Source organism: Ipomoea nil, unplaced genomic scaffold (genome assembly GCF_001879475.1).
Source record: "Ipomoea nil cultivar Tokyo-kokei standard unplaced genomic scaffold, Asagao_1.1 scaffold1334, whole genome shotgun sequence".
Taxonomy (NCBI): domain Eukaryota; kingdom Viridiplantae; phylum Streptophyta; class Magnoliopsida; order Solanales; family Convolvulaceae; genus Ipomoea; species Ipomoea nil.
In genome coordinates, this window is record NW_017617762.1 from 1,787,875 (window position 1) to 1,808,058 (window position 20,184).

The window sequence follows — 20,184 nt, forward strand, 5'->3', positions numbered from 1 at the left end:
GTCATGTGTCGAGAACAACCGCTATCGAAATACCAAATTTCCTGCAAAAAAGATTAATTTGTTTTAGGTACCCATATTTGTTTGGGTCCTTCTGTGTTAGTAATTTTTGGCATCCAAATCCACCTAGATCCCACTGATCCAAGAGTAGGTGATTTGTAACCATTAAAAACTTTATAATCATAACGCACTTTCGAATAATGATTTGGTGCGGGTTGGGAAGCTGATAGTTGCTTGATTCTATGAAATAGAGCAAATCTGGACTTGGTCCATGGTTTGATTTCAAGCGACCAATCTTCTTCTGAGGGATATAATCTCCCAGCCCTAATTCTCGGAATTCTTCCCATATTCCTATGAGGTTTTGTTGCACTAGACTCGTTGGTTCTCCTTTGAGATACAAATTTTTGCCTTTTAAAATTTTGTTGTCTTGCCAAGATATCATTGTGTTGATTCGGCCTTGCAACAATTTTCTGGGCATTAATTTTGTTTCCAACTCCTTGTCTCATTGTGCTATGTTGACTTTTCACAAATTTTACCACTGGAACTTTATTAATTAAAGTAGTAGTAGAATTAGTCAACTTTTGAGGGGTTTTAGAACATGATGGATCGTAGCCTAGTCCGGCTTTATCTCCAGCGGGTTTTTGCATGTTCACCATTTTATCCATTATTTTGGATGAATGTGTAAATGATGCGATTACTTCCCGAAGGTTATGTTCTCTAACCTCTCTAGCTTTGCACTCTTCTTGAAGTCGAACATTTTCGGCTTTCAAATTACTCATTTCATTTAGAGCATTCTGCAATTTTTGTGACATTTCTTCCTTTTCAAGAATTAACGTATTATTGCGCTCTTTGATTTGAGTATGAGTGGCCATGACTTTTTGACAATCTTCCATAAGACTTTGAAAATATTTTTGAGTCTCGAAAGAGGTGTCAACGGAACTAAACGAGCTAAATGAACTAGAAGATACCTCTTCGTCGGTTTCGCGCGCCATATAGCATTCCTCATGTTCGGATGTTTTGCCCACTAGACATAATAGTGTCGTATCTTCTTGAGATGAATCACTCTCGTCACTAGATGATTCTTCGGATTCACTTGCTTCTAACGGATCGCTTATTAGTGCCTTCCGTTTATCCTTTTTGAATTTCTTCTCTTTCGACTTGTACTCAACCTGTGGAGAGTTAGAAGTATTCGAATTTTTGTTCACCTTGGGATGTGGACATTCAGCCATAAAATGTCCAGGCTTTCTACAATTGTAACACACACTTGTGTTTTCTTCCGTAGATTCTCTTCTTGATCTTCTATTCTCCCGAAAAGAATTTCCTTGAGGTGATCCTTTGTTCTTTCGCATGAACTTCCTGAATTTTCTAACAAATAGAGAAAATTGTTCGTCAGATAAAAAATCATTATTTACGACTGACCTTGATGAGGAAGGTTGTTCGGCCATCAGTGCGAATGTTCGTTCATCACGTTCTTCTTCATTTCGTGTCTTCATCTCAAACTCATACGCCTTTAGATCACTAAAGAGTTTATCCATAGATAATGTCCTTAGATCTCTATGATCTCGCATTGCGGTCACCTTCATATCCCAATTTGTAGGTAGTCCGCGTAACACTTTGAGCGATATTTCCTTCTGGGTAATGGTCTTTCCCAGATCCGTGATTTCTCCAAGTATTTTGATCAATCGAGCTTCCATGTCGGTGATGCTTTCGTTCGATAGCATTTTGAAATCTTCGAACCTTTTCATGGCGATGGTTAGTTTGTTATCTTTTTCTTGTTCGTCGCCTTCACCGATGCTTATGAGCGTATCCCATATTTCTTTTGCCGTGGTGCACTTTCGAATTTTTGGGAATATGGTGTCATCGACGGTTTTGAACAAAATGTCCTTGGCAATATTGTCCAAGTTATTTCGTCCTCTATCTTCCTTTGTCCACTCCATTTTTGGTTTTGGAATATACCGTGGAGCATTTGGATCTCGTGGGGTAGCAGTATTAGCTTCCATAATTTGGATAGGGTCATTTGTGATGACTTCCCACATTTCATCATTTAAAGCAGATAAGTGCACCTGCATACGTATTTTCCAATCATCAAATTTATCAAGTGAGAAAAGCAAATTTTGAGCAAGAACCATATCTCTCTTCATTTTGAAGTTTTCGAGATCTGTCTAGCAGTCAAGAAATGACTCAAATAGACAACCGCTCTGATACCACTTGTTGGTCCCGAAAGGGTGGCGAGAAGTCTAGAGGGGGGGGGGGGGGGGGGGGGGGTTGAATAGACTTCTCTAACTTTTTCAACTTCTTTAGCAAACAACACTTTGGTAACTTCAACTCTAAGTAATAAGCATAAACAAGTATAACAACTTAGAGTGTGCACAGCGGAAATGTAGCGGCAAAGTGTTATACTTAAATTGTGTAGTGCTCAAGGAGAGATTCTATACATGCATCACGTTAGAAACACTTGATATAGATGTAGGATGATGTATATAAAATTTCACTTGCATGCAAACGAGGGAACTATCAAACCTAGACAGATAAAGATACGCAATAAACTGTAACGGGTTAGTTCACAAATAATATAGGCATGCACGAAATATATATGAGCAGTAAGTAAATAGAGAGAGAGATTTATAGTGGTTCAGAGGTGGTGTAATCCTCCTAGTCCACTCTTCTCCTTTCACTTCAAGGAGGAAATTCACTATTCTTCGATCACCCAAATACAATAATGAATAAGTGCCCAGCGACACTTCTCCGAGTGCTTCGCACAAAGCTACACTCCACCAAGGTTTTTCGCAAGCTCCTCTTGTTACTCCGCCTTCCCGAGTACTTCGCACCAAGCTGTACTCCTACACCACGAGAACTACGCACAAAGCTACGCTCTCACCGGGTTTTCACAAGCTCCCCTTGTTACTCTGCCCGTTACAACCGAGTGCTACGCACAAAGCTACACTCCAACTGGGTTTTTCACTCTCCCTAGTTACTCTACCCCTTTTCTACACTCAGTAGAAGATTTACAATGAAATACAAAGATTTCTTCTCTCATACTTGAATTCTATCTTATATAGCTCAATATACCACTTGATGATTGATTGGATAATTTTCTTTGTTGTTCAAGTGTTTTCTGAATCTCTGTTAGATTCGTGTTTGTCTTCAAGTCTGCTTGGGCAATTTATAGCAGATGAAAGCTATTTGCCCATTGATCAACTTTCGATCTCGATCGTCCATTTTGAATTGTAGTTGATCAAATAATTTTGCCAACTTGGTCTGCAGAAATCATTTCGCCGTCTGTCAGAAGATTTTGAGAAATCTCGCCGTTGCTCTCCTTTAATCTGACAAAGCTTTTCTTTGGAATGGGTAGCCTCCAATTTTGAATTTTCTCTGGCATGACTTTTGTTGAATTATTGATCTGATGTGCCAAGTTGATCAAATAATTTATCTGCTGATTCTTGCTTAAAAAGATTTCCTTCGTATATCAGCTTCTTCTTCTCCTTCGACTTCTTCTGCAGAAACAGAGCTTCAAAATAATATTTCTGTCTAATTCTATCATGATGTCATAGCTCTTTTTGATGAAGTCATGTCCCAATAGTATATCATGTTCCACCTTGTATCATGGACTATATATCATGTTCCACCTTGTATCATGGACCATATATATCATGTTCCATTTCATATCATGAGCTAGCTATCATGTTCCACCTTGCATTATGGACCATGTATTACGTTCCATTGTATATTATGAACCAATATCATGAATTCATAAAATCACTTCAAATGGGAATCAAACTATAGACCATTTGCTTTGCTTGGCAAGGCTTCTTCCATCTTGACTAGGTATCCAATTGATACAATCCAAGACTTAAATTCTTTTGACTTATCTCTTCCACGTGTTCTCCACTAGCTTTATCACATCGTGATGTCATTACCCGATAATTCTCAACTATCACGATAAAAATTGTTCTTTCATGATAGTATAACCTGATATTACTATCATGATGACATCATCTCCTTATATTGCTACTTCACGATAGCAATTCATCTTTACACCAAAATTGCTTCTAATGAGAATCAAACTATGGATCATCTTGCATTAGGCATACTTCAACAAGTCTTCTACCATCTCATTCATCTCAACCTTTGGTAACTTTGTGCTTCATAACTCTGTTAAGCTATGATCCCGCTTTCATTTATTCTTCTTTCAAACTGCTTTTTCGTAGACTTCATGTAGGCTTCATGGCAGTGGTGCACTATACTTTGTGAACCAAAACTGACTCAAATAAAATAAAATTGGGGTCTACAAAATACATTTGGCTCATCAAAACTTATACAATATATTCCTAACACGCACAAGTTTCACTTTTATGACCAGTTGAGCTACCCATGCGAGCTTTATAAGTAATATTTTATTGTTATTATTATTTTATTTTGGAAAGGGAGGAGAGGATATCCAAATCAAACAGAAGAATCTACTCCATGCATCTATTGTAAGGTTTCTTCTAAGGCAAGGAATGTCCAAGCAGTTATCGAAAAGGATTTGCTCAATGTCCAAAGGTGGAACGGTGAATAGAATTTTTAATATATTTAATAATTTATAACACTTTATGGAAATATCTCCAGGCAGATTAATGAAAATCTAACTTAGAGTGTACAGCGAAATAAATGTAGCAAAGTGTTATGTTCAAGATGAAGTGTTTGTGAAGTGTTCAACACATGCAATACGATAGAATTAAGTGTATACAATATGTGTGTGAATATATATATATATATATATATATATATATATATATATAGAGAGAGAGAGAGAGAGAGAGAGAGAGAGAGAGGAGTGATCACATGTGGCCATGTTGTTAGGTGTGGTCATATGGTCAATTATAGGCCATTAGATTAGATAGATCCAATGAATCATATTAATCAAGATTTTTCTAGTATTTTCGCGCACATTCTCCTACCCAGCGAACTGCAAGGGTAAACTCGTCATAAAACACCGGAATATTAATCAAGATTTTGTTGTGTATTTTATTACACTATTGGTGCATGTTGTCAACACTGTTGGTGTATTCTGGACACCGGTCGCTATAAATGGCCATTGTAATTACCATAACACGGGAATACACCATTGGTGTGCTTCACCGTGGTGTGTTTTATTACACTATTGGTGTATGTTGTCAACACTGTTGGTGTATTCTGGAACCCGCCCGCTATAAATGGCCACTGTAATTACCATAACACCCCCACTTACCAAAACGCGCGAAAATCCTCAGAATTATCACTGCCATTAGATTAAACTGATTCAACGACACAGATACAACCACACCTAATGACATGACCACATATGAGCACTCTTATATATATATATATATATATATATATATATATATATATATATATATATATATATATATATATATATATAGAATAAAGTTCAAATGCGGCGGGGTCTTCCCGTGTGGCCGTGCGGCGGAATTCCAGAATACACCAACAGTGTTAACAATATGCACTAACAGTGTAATAAAAACACACCCCAATGAAAGGCAATAAAACATCACAAAATACACAACAGACTCAAAAAAATACATCATATAACTCACCACCCCCAATGGTGTATTTCCGAACAGTGTATGGTGTTTTTACTCACACCTAATGGTGTGTGTTTGGTGATGCGGGGCTCTGTTTACTCTGTTTTGTGTGGTGTATTTTCCTAACATTGATGGTGCATATTTGTTGAACTATTGGTGTTGCCGCACCGTAAGAAATCGCCGCACCGTAAGACACTGCCGCACCTGAACTCGCCTATATATATATATATATATATATATATATATATATATATATATATATATATATATATATATATATATATATCTTCACACACATCTTATATAAATACAGTATGCATGTTTCAGTATTTCTTATTAAAATTAAAATATAAATAAAGTAGATAATGAAATAATTAAAATATAGTGGGTTAAATGGTGGGTCCACAAAAAATTTAAAAAAAAAAAAAAAAAAAAACTTAAAACTGATGTGGAGAAGTTTTTTTGTAATTGAGTGAGATAATAGAGGATGAGGTGGATACTGGGTCCACAAATAACTCAAAAAACCTCAACTAATATTGATGCTCTTAGTTCACAAAGCCTGAGGAGCCAAACATTTTAGCAAAACCTGCTTTCCCTTGACAACAAGCTAGCTCTTCTATCAAGACCCCAACCTCTACAACAACTTGTGCTTGACATACGCGAAGAACGCCCTCTTATTCCTTCCCACAACCGACAGTAACCCAATGTACCTCCCAAAATCTCCCGCGCGCTACCCCAATACACCCCTCAACCTCATCCTTGCTTTGGTCCTGTGTGTTCAAGTTGTACACAATGCTGGACTTATCAAAGCTGATCGCCTAATAACTCGACACCAGTTCATAACTCATTAGTCACTGTTTGATAATTGTACTCCCGCTTCTTCCCCTAAGGCCCTAAAAAAGAGCAAGTTGTTATCAGGAAAAAAAAAAAAAAAAAAAAAAAAAAAAAAAAAAAAAAAAAAAAAGAGATCACTTCCGCACAAATGATAAACAACTACGGGGACAAAGGATCCCCTGCCCGACAACTGACTCACTAGGACATTATACTTCATCGTGGAGACACACAACATAACCAACTTGACCCACTCCTCCGATCCCCAAACCCCAGCCTACGTAGCATAACCTCCAAGGACCGCCATTCTATCCCATCGTAAGCTTTTGTCATGTCTAGCTTCAACCCTGCTAACCCCACAAACAATCAAATTATAAAATAAATAGTTCGCTAAGCTAAAGTGACTTATTGATTTAATAAGTTCACTCTTTGAACAAATAGCATGCTAGCCTCCAAGTACATTGACTCAATTTATTGTCAAAGGATTATAATTTGAATTTTTATTTAAAATTTTAAAGTTTATTGACGTTCTTCCTAAAAATTTTCTTACTCTAAGACCAACTTACAAAATGGTGTGACTTTTTAAGTACATAGACACAAGTTTGTCCGCATTCGGTTAGATATTTCGATGCAATGCATAGAAATTTCCTTTATCTCACGTTGTGAAATTGTGAAAATGAGGGTGGCCCCAGTTATTACATCGAGAATTGAAAGTTGTACAATTGTGCAAAACTTATTTCTTGAAAGTATATTCATTCATCTAAAATTTGGTGAAATCACAAAAAAATCATAGAATATTTTATCATCCAATAGGATCAAGAAAGCTATTAACTTATCATGAATTTAGAACACGGACCTGCTTATTTAAAATTACATTATTTTTTCAGTTAAGTAATAAATTTAAATCTAATCTCATTTCATTTTTATTATGTGTACCCAAAAAAGAAGAAGACAAATATGATTATATATTTTTTTTAAAAATTGTTATATATTTTTTTTAAGGGAACACATTTTTTTATAATTCGCTATAGTTAAGGGACCATTTTGATAATGAACTTTAAGGGTAGTCAACCGTACCAAACTTGTTAAATTCGGTAATATACCGAACAACCGAACGGTAATAGATTCTTGTATACTGAACGGTTCGGTAAAAACTCAAAGCAAACTGAATTGTTCGGTAAAAATCGAACCGAATCGAATACCGTTTGAACATTGGATTGCTATTTTGTTATATATTAGACTTTGGATATAAACTATGTAAACACCATAACACATAATATAGAACTTTTGATAACAAACCATAAAGAAATCAAATAAAACATATACGAGAGATACCCGTGAGAATAGGAGCTGAACGGCAGAGCAAGCAACAAGGGACTTGGATTTACATTTTATTTATTTATTTATTTATGTATTATTATTATTATTATTATTATTATTATTATTATTATTATTATTATTATATTTTTTTAAAAAAAAAATCAAACGGTATTCGGTTTAGTTCAATTTTTTACCGAACAATTCGGATAAGTTCGGATCAGATTTTTATCGAACCGTCCGGTATACAAGAATCCAATACCGTTCGGTTGTTCGGTATATTACCGAACCAAACTAGTTCGGTTCGGTTTGAGAAAAAACTAAACCGAATTACCCACCCATAGAGTTAATTACCAAAATGAGTTAATTCCAGCAATGGTCCTCCGACTATAGTGATTTTCCAAAATTAATTCCTGACTTTTAATTTGGACACTTTAGGTCCCTTGACTTTCAATTTCTTTCCAATTGAGGTCCTTTCGTTAGAATACGGTTCATTAGACTTTAAATGAAGGGGTAAACTCGTCCTTTCACTTGCCTATGTATTATTCTTCGTATTTCGCTGTTATACCTTGTAAACATCTCAATAATAGAGGAACGCACACACGAGTAGTCAGCAAATGGGGAACGACGAGGAACATTTTAGGGTTTCGACTAAGATTATCTTCATATATATCGCGTATACAATGGAGAAATACTAAGAATAATACATAGGCAGGTGAAATGATGAGTTTACCCCTTCATTTAAAATTCAATTAACCGTATTCTGACGAAAGGACCTCAATTGGAAAGAAATTAAAAGTCAAGGGACCTAAAGTGTCCAAATTAAAAGTCAACGACTAATTTTGGAAAATCAATATAGTCGGAGGACCATTGCTGGAATTAACTCTTACCAAAATGGTCCCTTGACTATATCAAAATTACCAATTTGGTCCCAAGTTAACGGTTGACTAACGGTCAAACAAACGGATGACCAAATTGGTTAAGATTTTTAAAGTTGAGGGATTTAATTGGTTAAAAATAATAATCAAGGACCAAAGTGGTAATTTCGCTATAGTCAAGGGACCATTTTGGTAATTAACTCAAAAAAAAAAAAAAGAGTAAATACCCAAAATGGTCCCTCGACTATAGCTAAATTCACAAATTGGTCCTCGACTTTTAATTTCAACCAATTAAGTCCTTAACTTTGTAATTTTAACACGATTTGATCCTCCGTCTATTTGACCGTTTGTTGACTATGATTTTTGAGGATATATATGTAATTTCATGGTCCATCATCGGTGTTTTAAGGTTCCGGTTGCATTTTCAGACCGCACTCTCGTTGAGTTCGTACCAGAGCGAAGAAGACGACGTGTTTCCGAAATGGTGCAACGTCATCCTGGAGGCCTCCATGTGCTCCGACGAGAGCTGCAGGTTCTTCTGGAGATCGTCGATGACGGCGCAAACGCCAACGATGATGCAGAATTGCGGCGAATGATGTAGAATCGTGAAATTACATATATATCCTCAAAAATCACGGTCAACAAATTGTCAAATAGACGGAGGACCAAATTGTGTTAAAATTGCAAAGTTAAGGACTTAATTGGTTAAAATTGAAAGTTGAGGACCAATTTGTGAATTTAGCTATAGTCGAGGGACCATGTTGGGTATTTACTCTTTTATTTTTAAAATATTCTGAATTCAACAATTAATGTATTTTATTTTTTCAAATCGTGGTTATAATTTGTTGGAGAAGAAAAATAAATGAAATATTTATTTTAAGGGTAACTATATCCATTTAACATATCAGGGGGAAAATTATCATTTAAATAACTAGTATTTGCGCCCGTGCGATGCACGGAATTGATTTGTTGTAATATATTAAAGGGGTGTATTCAATCATGACTTTCATAGAGTTTTAAAGATTTTATGAACTTTAAAAGTTTAGAGGTATTCAATTCAAACTTTTAGAGAGTCTTTAAAAGTTAGGCGGTATTCAATCAAGACTTTTAAAGAGTTTTTAAAAATCGTATGGTATTCAATTAAGACTTTTAAAGAGTCTTTAAAACTCATGTGATATCCAAAAAGTTATGAACTTTTGTAGACTTTTTAATTTTAAGACTTTTGTAGAATTTTTTTTTCTCAAATATAAATAGTTAAAATCCAACCATCAATCCCAAGATTTCAAAATTTTCTTTCTAACAACTTTGAACGTTCTGTCCCTATTTAAACTCTATTTTTTCTCCCTACTTAAAGTTTATAAACCTATCTAAATTCAATAAAATTATTTTTTTTCTTCATTATCCTATATTTTCCTCATATCTAAACTCTACTAATTCTTCTCTCTCCTAAACTTTACAATCTTCATCTAAAAATTCGAAATAATATTATTTTTACTTCATTATTGCTTGTTTATATTGATTTTTATTTTTTCTATGAATTTTTTATCCCTAACTTTCTCTAATTCTCCCGAAATACATGAACAAAGCAAATTTTTCATCATCAAATTTTAGTATATGTTTCATAATATTCATATAAATACTTATATATTTTGATTTTTATTCTTTTTTATGTTTATATTCGTAATATATATTTTTCATTTTTTTAACAACAAGTTACTACGAATAGCGAACTACTGTTCGCAACAACAATTTGGGGTTTCAAACAGTAGCACCTTGTTATTGTTCGTAGTCTCAAATTGCTATTGCAAATAATAGTACTTTGTGTGATGCCTAGCAATATATCAAGTATAATTTTTATACATATTATTAATATTAGATTTTTATTTTTTATTTTATGCAAGCAATTATATTTTTAAATATTTTATTTGATCAATTCTTTTATTATAAATTTTATTGTTTAATATTTTCGTTCTATTTTTAATTTCTGTTCCATTGTTTAAATTTGTGAAATATCTATGATATAATTGTGATTTGATTTATTCTACAGAGTAATATTATAGTGAAAAATTAAAAGGTAATGATCTGACCATTTCCTTTTTAATTTTAATCAATTATGGATATTTTTTTCAACCAATTATTAATATTTATTTTTTTTCAATTAACCTAATTTCCGTTCTTTTTTAATTTTTAATTTTGAGTCAATTATTAATATTCATTTCCTTTTCCCATTTACCTAACTTTTGTTCCATTTTTATTTGATAATGTAGAATATTATTGTGAAATATTCCTGTTCCTTTTTAATTTCAGTTATTTTTTTAATTTACTTTTACTATTTACTATTGTTTGTGTTGGAAATCAGGTAAATAGGATTTTGTTTCTAATTATAGTATAGATTATAAATTAAGAGGGCTGGTCACAATTATGATTTTTATTATATTACGAATTAAAATTAAGATTTTTATTATACTTGAACAATAATATTACCAATTATATTATAAAAAATAATACCATACATAATATTACCAATTAATATATTTTAGTTAACTTCCATTTTACATTTTCTTACCAAATAAGCCTTATTAATTATTTGACCAATAAAATATTTAATTAATTGACTACAAAAGTTTAGACTAGAAAAATTAAATATGAGGATTTTGCCTTTATATATATATATATATATATATATATATATATATATATATATATATATATATATATATATATATATATATATACACATGTGTGTGTGTGTGTGGAAATTTCTATAAAATAATTTCATTAATTATACACACACACACTTCTAACTCTATATTTGATAAGCATAATTGTTAGAGATGTTATTATTTACATTATTATTTGTATTAGTTATGTTGAATAGTCTTTATATTAGATTAGTTATTTATGGCTTTCCTAGTTAATAGGATTAGTTCACGCTGTGTATTTAGAATACTGTTCTGTAATCTCTATTATGTTGGAATTGAAACTGCAATCCTTATCTCATCTGGTATCAAGCCGGGTTGGTTTCTCTCTCCTCCCAATTACTCTCCGATCTTTTTCGACCGTCACCTCCTCCCCCAAAGTCGACGGCGATACACCATGTCTACTAACTCATCCGAGAGGACAGTATCCGCCGGCGATCCTACCCTCCCTCACCCCACAGCAAATTCCCTGTCAGGAGCGCACCATTTTGTCTCCATCAAGTTGACGTATCGCAACTTCTTGTTTTGGCGAACGCAACTGTTGTCTTTCCTCCGTGGCCAAGAACTTCTTGGGTACATTGATGGTGAGACCCCTTGCCCTCCACCGACCGTGTCCGCTGCTCCAGTCTCCGATGGCTCCACGTCCGCCGCCACCACTGCCGCGCCAGTTCCGAATCCCGAATTCCGTGCCTGGGTGAAGCAAGACCAGGCGCTGCTCTCCTTGCTGATTTCATCGCTCTCCGATGAAGTCATGCACCTGGCTGTCGGGAAAACTACATCACGCGCCGTTTGGGAATCCATAGGCGCTGCACTCGGGAGCTCGACACGGGCGAGGTGTCTCAGCTTACTCGGCCAATTCCATTCCCTCCGGCAAGGGAACAGTACGGCAGCCGAATATTTGGGGCGTGCTCAGCTGCTCGTGGAAGATTTAGCACATGCCGGTCGTCCCATCTCCCTGGACGAACAGAATCTATTCGTGTTCCGGGGTCTGCGTCCCGAATACCGAGCTATGGCGTCTTCTTTAACGGCGACCGGTAATCCCGTGACGATCCCTCAAATCGCGGATTATTTGCGCGCCCAGGAGTTCATCTACTCCGACGAGTTTCCGGCCGGGACAGACACAGGGCTCATGACTCCGCCGACCGCCATGTTCGCTGGACGAGGCAGTGGCGGTGGCCGACGCGGTGGTGACAGTGGCCGAGGCGGCTCCGGCAGTGGCGGGCGCAATCGGGGTCGGGGTGGCCGCGGAAATGGAGGGCGTGGAGGTCACGGTGGCACGCCGCGCTGCCAGATCTGTCGTGGACAAGGGCACACCGCCCTCTACTGCTACAAGCGGTATGCTCCGATGCCGCAGCCCCAGGCAAACATGGTGGTCTCCGGTGATGAGTCGGCAGCAGTCTCCACGGCGGCAGCAGGCTGGTTCCCCGACACCGGAGCCACGACGCATGCAACCCCGGACTCATCCATGATGTCTCAATCCGAAGAATATACCGGTGGTGACGTTCTTCACGTGGGTAACGGGACAGGTTTGATAATTTCGCGTGTTGGGCATGCTACTATACCATCTGCGTCAAAACCATTACGTTTGTCAAATGTGTTACATGTTCCAAAGTTGTCTGTACCTTTATTATCTGTTTCCCGTCTTACTAATGATAATGCTGTGTTTGTTGAATTTCACAAAAATTACTTTCTTGTGAAGGATACAATCACCAAGGCGGTACTGCTTAAAGGTTTCGTGTCGGGTGGCTTATACAAGCTCCCGGTCTCTCAGTCTAATTTCGCGTTTGTTTCTGCACGGGCAACTCCCACGATTTGGCATCGTCGCTTGGGACATCCAAACACTCATGTTCAAAGTCGTGTCCTAAAATCATGTCCGATAGCTTCCAATAAAAACGAGTTGCGGTCGTGCGCTTCGTGTCATCTTGGCAAGGCTTGTAGATTTCCACTAGATAGGGTTAATTATTCTAGTGAAAATGTATTAGACTTGTTATATACCGATATCTGGGATCCGGCACCTGTAATATCTACTAGTGGCTTCAGATATTTCTTATTATTTGTAGATGACTACTCACGGTTCTCCTGGTTTTATCCCTTACGGGTAAAATCAGATATTTATAAAAGTTTTGAGTCTTTTCGTGTCATGGTAGAGCGCCAATTCGGGCGTTCTATCAAGTCTATACAATCGGACCTAGGTGGGGAATATCGCAAATTACATAGCATATTCACCCAACTAGGCATAATTCACCGTCAATCATGTGCATATACACACGAGCAAAACGGCAGGGTCGAACGCAAAAACCGGCACATTGTTGAAACTGGTTTAGCGTTAATGGCTGAAGGCTCAGTTCCCCAACAATACTGGGACTTTGCTTTTGAGACAGCGACCTGCCTAATTAATTACTTGCCTACACCAGTCTTACAGTTTGAAAGTCCATACACTCGTCTATACAAAACTCCCCCACCATACACTTTCCTTCGGGTCTTTGGGTGCAAGTGTTACCCCTATCTACGGCCTTACAATTGGCACAAGATAGAGTATCGCTCTGCCCCATGTGTCTTCTTAGGTTACCCACTCAGCTTTAGGGGGTATAGATGCATGAACCTAACAAGTGGAAAAATCTACATCTGTCGCCACGTGCGTTTTGACGAGTCAATTTTTCCTTTTTCAGACTCAACAGGCTCGAATCAAACTCCGACAGCCGCCACAGCTGTCCCATGGGCCGTAGGGCCGCTTGTGACTCACGAGTCACCTCCTGGTAATGTTGACACAGTACCACGTGTTCAGCCGAATTGTCCTACGCCGTTGGCTCGGGAATCACCGCCCTTGGCCATAAAAGGGCCAATTCTGACTCAAACCGAGCCACCTCGGGCTCGAATCCGAAAACACCGGACACAGGTTCAAGAATGTGCACATGTAATGCGGCTTAGACATCAAACCCGAGGCACTGATGAGCCATTTCAGGCGTTAAACGTATCTGTTGATCCAACTTGTTACTCACAAGCGATAGGGCATCCGCAGTGGCGGGATGCTATGGATCAAGAGTTCAATGCTCTTATACATAACGACACTTGGATACTCGTACCAGCAGAACCACACATGAATATAGTGGGTTGCAAGTGGGTGTTCCGCACCAAACGAAATGCTGATGGCTCGATTGAGCGGTACAAGGCTCGACTTGTGGCAAAGGGGTTCAATCAAGTAGCCGGAGATGACTTTTTTTATACTTTCAGTCCTGTGGTCAAACCGACCACCGTTCGCCTATTATTTTCTCTTGCCGTGTCTCGCAACTAGACTATGCGACAGCTAGACGTCCACAATGCTTTCTTAAATGGGCATTTAGTTGAGACGGTTTACATGAAGCAGCCACCGGGTTATGAAGACCCGACACACCCAGATCATGTGTGTCATCTTCAGCGGTCACTATACAGACTTAAACAAGCTCCCCGGACTTGGTTTAAGCGCTTACATGACTTTTTAATCTCTGCAGGTTTCTTATCCTCCAAAACAGACGTCTCCCTGTTCCACTATTCAGCTGGCGCATCACGCGTGTACTTGCTAGTTTATGTCGACGACATAATAATGATGGGGAACGACTCTGTTCTTATCTCTCAGTTGCTACAGCGTTTGTCCACTACTTTCAAAATCCGTGATCTTGGAGCACCAAGTTTCTTTCTCGGGATCGAGACTTTGGAAGTGCAGTCGGGACTGCTCTTATCTCAGCAACGCTATATGAAAGACATTCTCAACCGTGCCGGAATGATGGATTGCAAGCCTTTGGCAACTCCCGTTGCAGTCACTCAGCCGGTAACTCCGTCGGATGAACCGTTTGACAACCCGACGCAGTATCGGCGTCTAGTTGGGGCACTTCAGTACCTGACTATCACGCGCCCGGATCTATCCTTTTCTGTCAATAGACTGTGTCAGTTTATGCATTCGCCGACCAGTGATCATTGGGGTCTATTGAAGCGTGTGCTACGATATGTCAAAGGAACTATCTCGTATGGTTTGCGTCTTTTCGCTTCTGCTTCGACGACTATACATGGTTTTTCGGACTCGGATTGGGCCGGTTGTCCCATCGACAGGAAAAGCACTAGTGGGTATGCTGTATTCCTGGGTGACAACCTCATTTCCTGGCTATCTCGGAAGCAGCGCACGGTCGCCCGATCCTTGACTGAAGCTGAGTATAAAGCTCTCGCCGACGTGTCAACTGAGGTAACCTAGGTTGTTTCACTTCTTCGTGAACTTGGGCTACATTCGGGAGAGCCGTCCACACTCTGGTGCGATAACCTGGGTGCTACCTACCTTTGTGCAAACCCAGTGTTTCATGCTAGGACCAAGCATGTGGAGATTGATTTTCACTTTGTTCGAGACAAAGTGGCTTCGGGTGACTTGGTTGTTAATTTTGTTTCGACGAAGGATCAGCTAGCTGACATATTTACCAAGCCATTGCCAGGGCCCCGCTTTGCAGCTCTACGTGACAAGCTCAACATTGTTGCTCACCACTCTTGAGCTTGAGGGGGTGTGTTAGAGATGTTATTATTTACATTATTATTTGTATTAGTTATGTTGACTAGTCTTTATATTAGATTAGTTATTTATGGCTTAGTTAATAGGATTAGTTCACGTTGTGTATTTAGAATACTGTTCTGTAATCTCTATTGTGTTGGAATTGAAACTGCAATCCTTATCTCATCATAATTTGTGTATGTATATACTTTAGGAAAATACTCATTATTAAAAATAGAATATAATTTAAAAAGTCAATTATTAATTAGATTGCCTAATATAATTGTCCCACTAATTGATTCCATGCTACTATAATTCATATATTTGAAGATTTTTTTAAGTTAAATATATATTAACTATCTTAATAATTAAGTTAATTATTAGTCACATCTATAGTACTAAAAGTATTACTTTTAATTTTTATAAATTTTTATAAATAAGATATAATAATATTATTAAATCAAAATAATAAAAAATAATTTGTTCACAGTACAAATTTTTTTATAATTGACATAATAATTAACTATTAATTTTGATTGCCTAATACAAATTGTCAATTATTAAATATTATTTATGAAAATTATTGTATGTCATGTAATACTAAAGTTGTTAGGTATAATTTTTATAATTAAGGTATAATATTATTAAATTGAAATTATTAAAAATATATAGATTCACATTAAGAAAAATCTTATTAATTTTGGATATTAAAACTATATATTTAAATTCATATATTTAGATTAAAGTTGAAGTTATAAATAATTAAGTTTCAATAAGTTTATTTATTCCTAAGTTATATATGGTTAATAATGAATATTTTTCTATATTATATTATGCTTATATATGGTTTATCTGTATTAACCATCACTATATTAGATATTAATCTTTTAATATAATATATTATTAAATCTAAACATATGGTTAATTTTTATTCAGTATTATTATTATGAAAGTATTACAATTATAAATTTTATTATATTTTAAATGACTTAGCATATCGAAGCAAACATGGTAAGTCAATAACATCATTTCACATTAGAAAAGTGATTTGAATCAAGGGAAGTCAGCTAAAGAATAAAATCAAGGAATAAGGTTCAAATTGGCCACTGAACGTAACCTGAAAATACAATTAGGCCACTGAACGAAAAAAAAAAGTGCAATTAGGTCACTGAACACTCCAAAAACGTGCAATTAGGCCACTGAACTCTCCAAACGTATGCAATTTCACCGGATAGCAGGTTACCATCAATTTTAGCAGGTTACCTGCTTACGTGGCAGCTGAGTTGGCATTTTTAAATAATTTTTAATAATTAATTTTAATAATAAATTTTATAAAAAAATTGAAAAAAATAAATAAATAATAAAATAAAGTCATTTTTATTTTTTAAAAATTTTTTTAAATAAAAATTTATTATTAAAATTTATTAAAAATTATTTAAAATTTATTAAAAATGTCAACTCAGCTGCCACGTAAGCAGATAACCTGCTAAAATTGAAGGCAACCTGCTATCAAGTGAAATTGCACATTTTTGGAGTGTTCAGTGGCCTAATTGCACCTTCTTTTTTTTTCGTTCAGTGGCCTAATTGCATTTTCAGGTTACGTTCAGTGGCCAATTTGAACCTTAATAATACTCTATTCAAACTAAACTACAGTACTTCATAATTTTTTCGTCCCCCAAAAAAAAAAAAGTTTTAATGGCAAGAAAAACCTCTTGAAGGGAGAGACGACAAACTACTCTCTTATTACAGAAAATGCACACTTTAAAGACGAAGAGATTGAATCGAAACAAAGCTCAACTGATATATTGACAACTAAAAGATGCTTTGAATTTCATTTTGGTTTTACTGTATCTTATCATGCTTCCCTCTATATCTCTTTACATATACATAGAATCCGTCCCTCCTCAAACTTTATCCACTTGATGAGCAACGAACTCTATTGCTTCCCGATCAATCTTTCTAGATCCGTATCTTCTCCAAAAAAAAAAAAAAAAAAAAAAAAAAAAAAAAAAAAAGAGAAGAATATATCAACATTTTTTAATACAAACCACTTTTCTTATTTAAATATTGGAAAATCCAAAAAAAAAAAAAAACAAAATAAAACAAATTCTCTATGTGGAGTGTGGACGAATTCAAATAACCAATATATGAAAACAGTTCCTGCATGCACACACCCAGATTATCTATGTGTATGAATAAATTTGAAATAAGAATTAAAAAAATACACCAGAGAGAATTTACAAAAATATTGTTGTTCAAAATTTCATCCCCCAAGTTCGATACATAAAGCTTTGTCCAACGTTATGACACAATTTCTATTCGTTTTTGGAATACCTGCACATGGAAGACGTGTTGATAAACATACACATACGCGTGGGAAACTCAGAATTTGAAAAGAAAATCGAGAGAGAATACATACGAAAGGAAATGTTAATGCCGACCAGGATGGGACACTCTCTTGTGCTGGGACCGGGAACGATGACGACAATCAACCATTCTTGAAAAAACCTTAGAGAGAGAATCTGATTCTTGAATCTCTGATCGAGTAGTAGAGGCAAATCTTATCATTTTATAGCCACAAAAAATTGACCTTATATGAAATTAATATTCTGTAAATATTTTTATAATTAAAATTAAAATTAATTAAATATATAATTGAAAAAATAATAAACGGATACTGATTCTATATATATAATCTTGTCTTAATTATGATATTTCATAATTATGGTATTGCATAGTATTCACATAGGCAATACCATAAATATGCAATATTATTTGGTTACCAAATAAGATTTATTAATTATTTGACCAATAATTAAAATATTTAAGTATTTGAGTAAAGAAGTTTGGGCGGGAAAATGATGTAGGATGGTTTTACTTTTATATATATATATATATATATATATATATATATATATATATATATATATTTAAAGAAAAAAGTACTATAAGTATATAATACGGGGAAAAAGTGTCATTTTCTCAATTTTTTTGTTATTTTTTTAAGGGAACACATTTTGTTATATGGTTTACTTCTTCCCCCAAGAGTTTAAAGTAAAGACAAATATAATCATTCAAAATTAGGATGGAATCTTAAAAGAAGAAGAAGAAGAAGATAAATAATCATTTCAGCTGGTATAAGAAACAATTCCAAGTAACTAGCTTTGCCATGTGTTATTTGATGTTCTTGTCCTTTAGTTTGCAACTGGGCATTACATACATATTGTTTGAATATTATTTGGACTTTGTATTCTAGGCATATTTGAATTCATTCTCCCTTTTCTTATATTACTAAAAACTAGTATTTGTCCCGTGCGATGCACGAAAAATATGTTATAAAAATATACCTTATATGAGGTTTATTCATATATAAAATTTTTGTTATTTAATAATTATTATGTGTGAATTCCTATGATAAAATTATGAACATAAATATATTTACAATTAAAATAATATTTAAGGTGGGTGATTACTACAAATCTTAAACTATATTAAAAATTTAGTACATAGTATTTAATATTACAAATTTTTAAGAACTTAGTAAACTACAATAGTAATTGAATTACAATTTTAGAGTCACCACGGATCAAAATTTTTAGACCTTTGAGATTTCTAACTCTAGATGTAGCAACATACAATTGACCTTTGAAGACCAAACAATCACAATCTTAGTTCGAACATTGATTTTTTTCTTCCAAATACTATCGAATTAAGTGTGTAATCAATAAAAGATGATAACTAATAATTCGAGAATATAATCTTAATGTTACTAAGCCTACTTCACGTCAATTAAGTTGGAGAGCGTTGTTGGATAATATCCGATGAATCCACGAATAACGCATCATTGTCTCCGTAGTCCTCGATATATATGCACATCAACAATCTTAAATATTAGGCCGCCTAGCTATGCTATATATTAATTTCAAACTTATGGACTTTGGGGTTACACGTGTGGTGTGCATGCATGCTTCTTAAAGCCATATGATCTTGTGAAAATTAAATATTGTTAATACCAACATTTATTTTTCACAAGACCATATGGCTTTATTATAATTAAGATATTACCATTTACCATTCCTAATTTAATTGGGACTCTTTGTATTTCCATCATGTACTTTAGATCATCATACATTGATACATTAATCAATAATAAGATTATTCCCAAAACTATTATTCTCATTTGGTATCAATAGACCAAATGATCCATGGCTACAAACCATACCAAAAGAAAAATTGTTGCCGCCACTAATCCCCTGCCGGCGCACCACCGCCGGCCAGTAACACTGCATCCTCTTCTCGCATCATCTTCGATATTGTCTATCGAACCACAACCCCGATAAATACCTTACAAATAGCCCATCACTTTATCTCTACAAAAAGACCAACTA

General features: G+C 35.4%; 1 protein-coding gene across 1 annotated transcript; it reads left to right on the forward strand.

The window, feature by feature from the left end:
- Window positions 1-14,584: 14,584 nt before the first annotated feature.
- On the forward strand, window positions 14,585-15,511 carry LOC109185568 (uncharacterized mitochondrial protein AtMg00810-like). The gene has a single exon (XM_019335509.1). The coding sequence runs from the start codon at window positions 14,585-14,587 to the stop codon at window positions 15,509-15,511; it is 927 nt and encodes a 308-aa protein (XP_019191054.1).
- Window positions 15,512-20,184: the final 4,673 nt, after the last annotated feature.

Excerpts from the sequence above, each read along its gene's own strand:
- LOC109185568 (XM_019335509.1), top strand. The coding sequence starts at position 14,585 with ATGCGACAGCTAGACGTCCACAATGCTTTCTTAAATGGGCATTTAGTT.